The sequence below is a fragment of the Austrofundulus limnaeus genome, unplaced genomic scaffold (genome assembly GCF_001266775.1).
Source record: "Austrofundulus limnaeus strain Quisiro unplaced genomic scaffold, Austrofundulus_limnaeus-1.0 Scaffold82, whole genome shotgun sequence".
In the NCBI taxonomy this organism is placed as follows: Eukaryota; Metazoa; Chordata; class Actinopteri; order Cyprinodontiformes; family Rivulidae; genus Austrofundulus; species Austrofundulus limnaeus.
The window spans coordinates 1188698-1191086 of NW_013952484.1; the positions used below are offsets into that span (position 1 = coordinate 1188698).

General features: G+C 40.4%; 1 protein-coding gene across 4 annotated transcripts in view; it reads right to left on the minus strand.

Moving 5' to 3' along the window:
- The window catches only part of stxbp5a (syntaxin binding protein 5a (tomosyn)), a 138104-nt gene that overhangs the window by 76932 nt on the left and 58783 nt on the right, over positions 1 to 2389 (minus strand). For 3 of the 4 annotated variants that reach the window (XM_014011575.1, XM_014011574.1, XM_014011573.1), the window contains exon 4: positions 1339 to 1439. The exons of the other annotated variant lie outside the window; for it this stretch is intronic. In XM_014011575.1, coding sequence (XP_013867029.1) covers positions 1339 to 1439 — 101 coding nt within the window. The remainder of the gene's footprint in view (positions 1 to 1338; positions 1440 to 2389) is intronic. 4 annotated transcript variants of the gene reach the window in all.

Sequence of the window (2389 nt, forward strand, 5' to 3'; positions counted from 1 at the left end):
TCAGCCCCCTGTGAGCAAAAGGTGTGAATCAGGGCCCCAACGATAACCAACAAATAGAGGGAAAAAACAAAAACAAGGGGACGTTGAACCCCCGCTTGCATTCATTACATTCACATAAAAACGACACGGGTCAGGTGATGGGGCACATGACCCTCTATGACAATAGAGCCAATCAAGCCTATTGTTTGTTGATGGCCCTCTCTTGCATGTGATTGACCTGTTTGTCCACCATGTGGAGGCAGTGCTTATAAGGCTGAGTTCACCTGAAACTCATCAGACTGAAGAAGTCTCTTGGAGGAGAGACGAAACGTTTCGCTAAAGAAGAACCCATCCAGAGGACCTACTTATTTTTTCTTTTTGATTTTTTTCTACCTGGATTACTGAGATGCATCAGGACATTTTGCTTTAAAGTTAAAAATGAATAATTACCAGCCAAATATTTCACAATGAAATGAAATATCAGTCACTCAATGGAAGAGTTTCAAGCCTGTGGGAAAAWGCAGGGACCTTTTAAAAGATATCTCTTCACAGATGCAACCAGTCTCTTTATTTCTCTCTATAGCCCTTCAAAAGCTCTTTACATCTTAAAAGCACACATTTAAAGAGCAAAAATGTTGGCTCATTTGGTCTCAATCTGCAACCCTTGACTACTATATCATGAATTTAAAGCTGTAAATCTGTAGTGGTCTAATTAATGTTTCCATGTAACTGATCTGTTATCTCATTCATTAAAAAGTGTCAGTTTTATTAGTTTGAGGGCATCACCTTCATCTGCATGTAGCAAAAAGGATTTAATCCTTTTGGCTTCAAATTAAATCAAACAAAACGAAATGCAGCGCTTTAAAATATCACACGCCGCTCGTTGTGCATGTTTGTGTGTGTGTGTGTGTGTGTGTGTGTGTGTGTGTGTGTGTGTGTGTTGCAGTGAGCTTCTGGTGGAAACCTTCAGCTGTTGGGGTCACACCTGTGTCCCGGTGATGAGGAATCCTCAAAGGCAGAGGAAGCGACCCGAATAAAGAGCGTTTAAAGACCAGCAGGAACAAACCCGCAGAGAGAGAGAGAGAGAGAGAGAGAGCAAAAACGAGAGCGTTGGCCTCTCTGCCACCTCCTTTGCCCTGCGAACGCTTCTTCAAGGCGCAGTAACACATTTGCCGAACGTAAGGCTGTCTGGCTGCATATTGTATGAGTGGAAAAGCTAACAGTTGACACGGGCAGCAAATTGTAATTGTGACCCTGCTAACTGAGTCACAGTTCATGTTACACCAGAACATTTAGCACAGAAAGACGAAAGCAGAGGAAAGCAGAGGTCTTGATTGTCACAGCGGTTTGCAGATTTACCTCTCTCTGTTGAACTTGAGGGAATGGAGGACCGCTGGTCTCTTCTGCCTCAGGTTCCACAAATGGACGGTGTCGTCAGCCAAMGCGCTCACCAGGGCTCCCTGTCGTCGCACAAACACGCTCGTTTCATGTCATTTGCTCAAACAAGATAAAACAGTGCAACTTTACTGCACACACGAGGCCTGAGCAAAAGATTTTTATTATTATTATTTTTTATAAACACGTTTTCAGACGGCACATTCTCCCTGCAAACATGACATGCATTAGTCACTGCATTCCYTGGCAGCTTCACCCAGGTAACGAGGATGATTCATAAGATGTAGAAAAGTGTATGTGTGCATGTAGGAGGCACTAAAAATCATCTCCATCTCCCCGAGGGTTTGTTGGAGCTGCTGAGTCACAGTCACACAGACGCTAACACAGACACACACACACACTCACAAACTTGTTTTTATATCCTTGTGGGCAAGGGCGTAACTTTAGGTCTAACATTGGGGGGGTTGTGCTCTCTGTCCATTTATTTATTGAATAAATTACTTCTGTAAAATGATTCAGGATATTTTAGGGTTAAAATATATTTAATGCTTTTACTGTGATTTACTTACCTTTCCTGTTTTCTCTGTATTTATTCTGCTCCTTTTCTGTTCCACATCAGTTCAACAAGTAAGAAAAAAACTTACTATTTTTCTGCATTTATTTTCCAGCAGTAACACACATTTTACATTTTTAAGATTTACTATATAACATAAATTAATTTCACAAATTTCAAAGAGCGTGTATTTACATGGTTCACTACAGTTTAACTAGGAAAAATTACAACACATGATTCAACAAATACAGCCATAATATGACAAGAGCAGACTAAAACCCTGCATGTCATCTTCAGCAATTAAGCTTAAATGTTCACTGTGTAAACTGAAATCATATTAGAGTTACCTAAAAACAACAAGAGAGTTACAGCTGTGTATTTAACCAGTTCATTTCAGATGTGTTAAAGCACTTGCAAGACTATGGCAGTTTCAAATTATTATGGTTTTACTAATGGTAATCA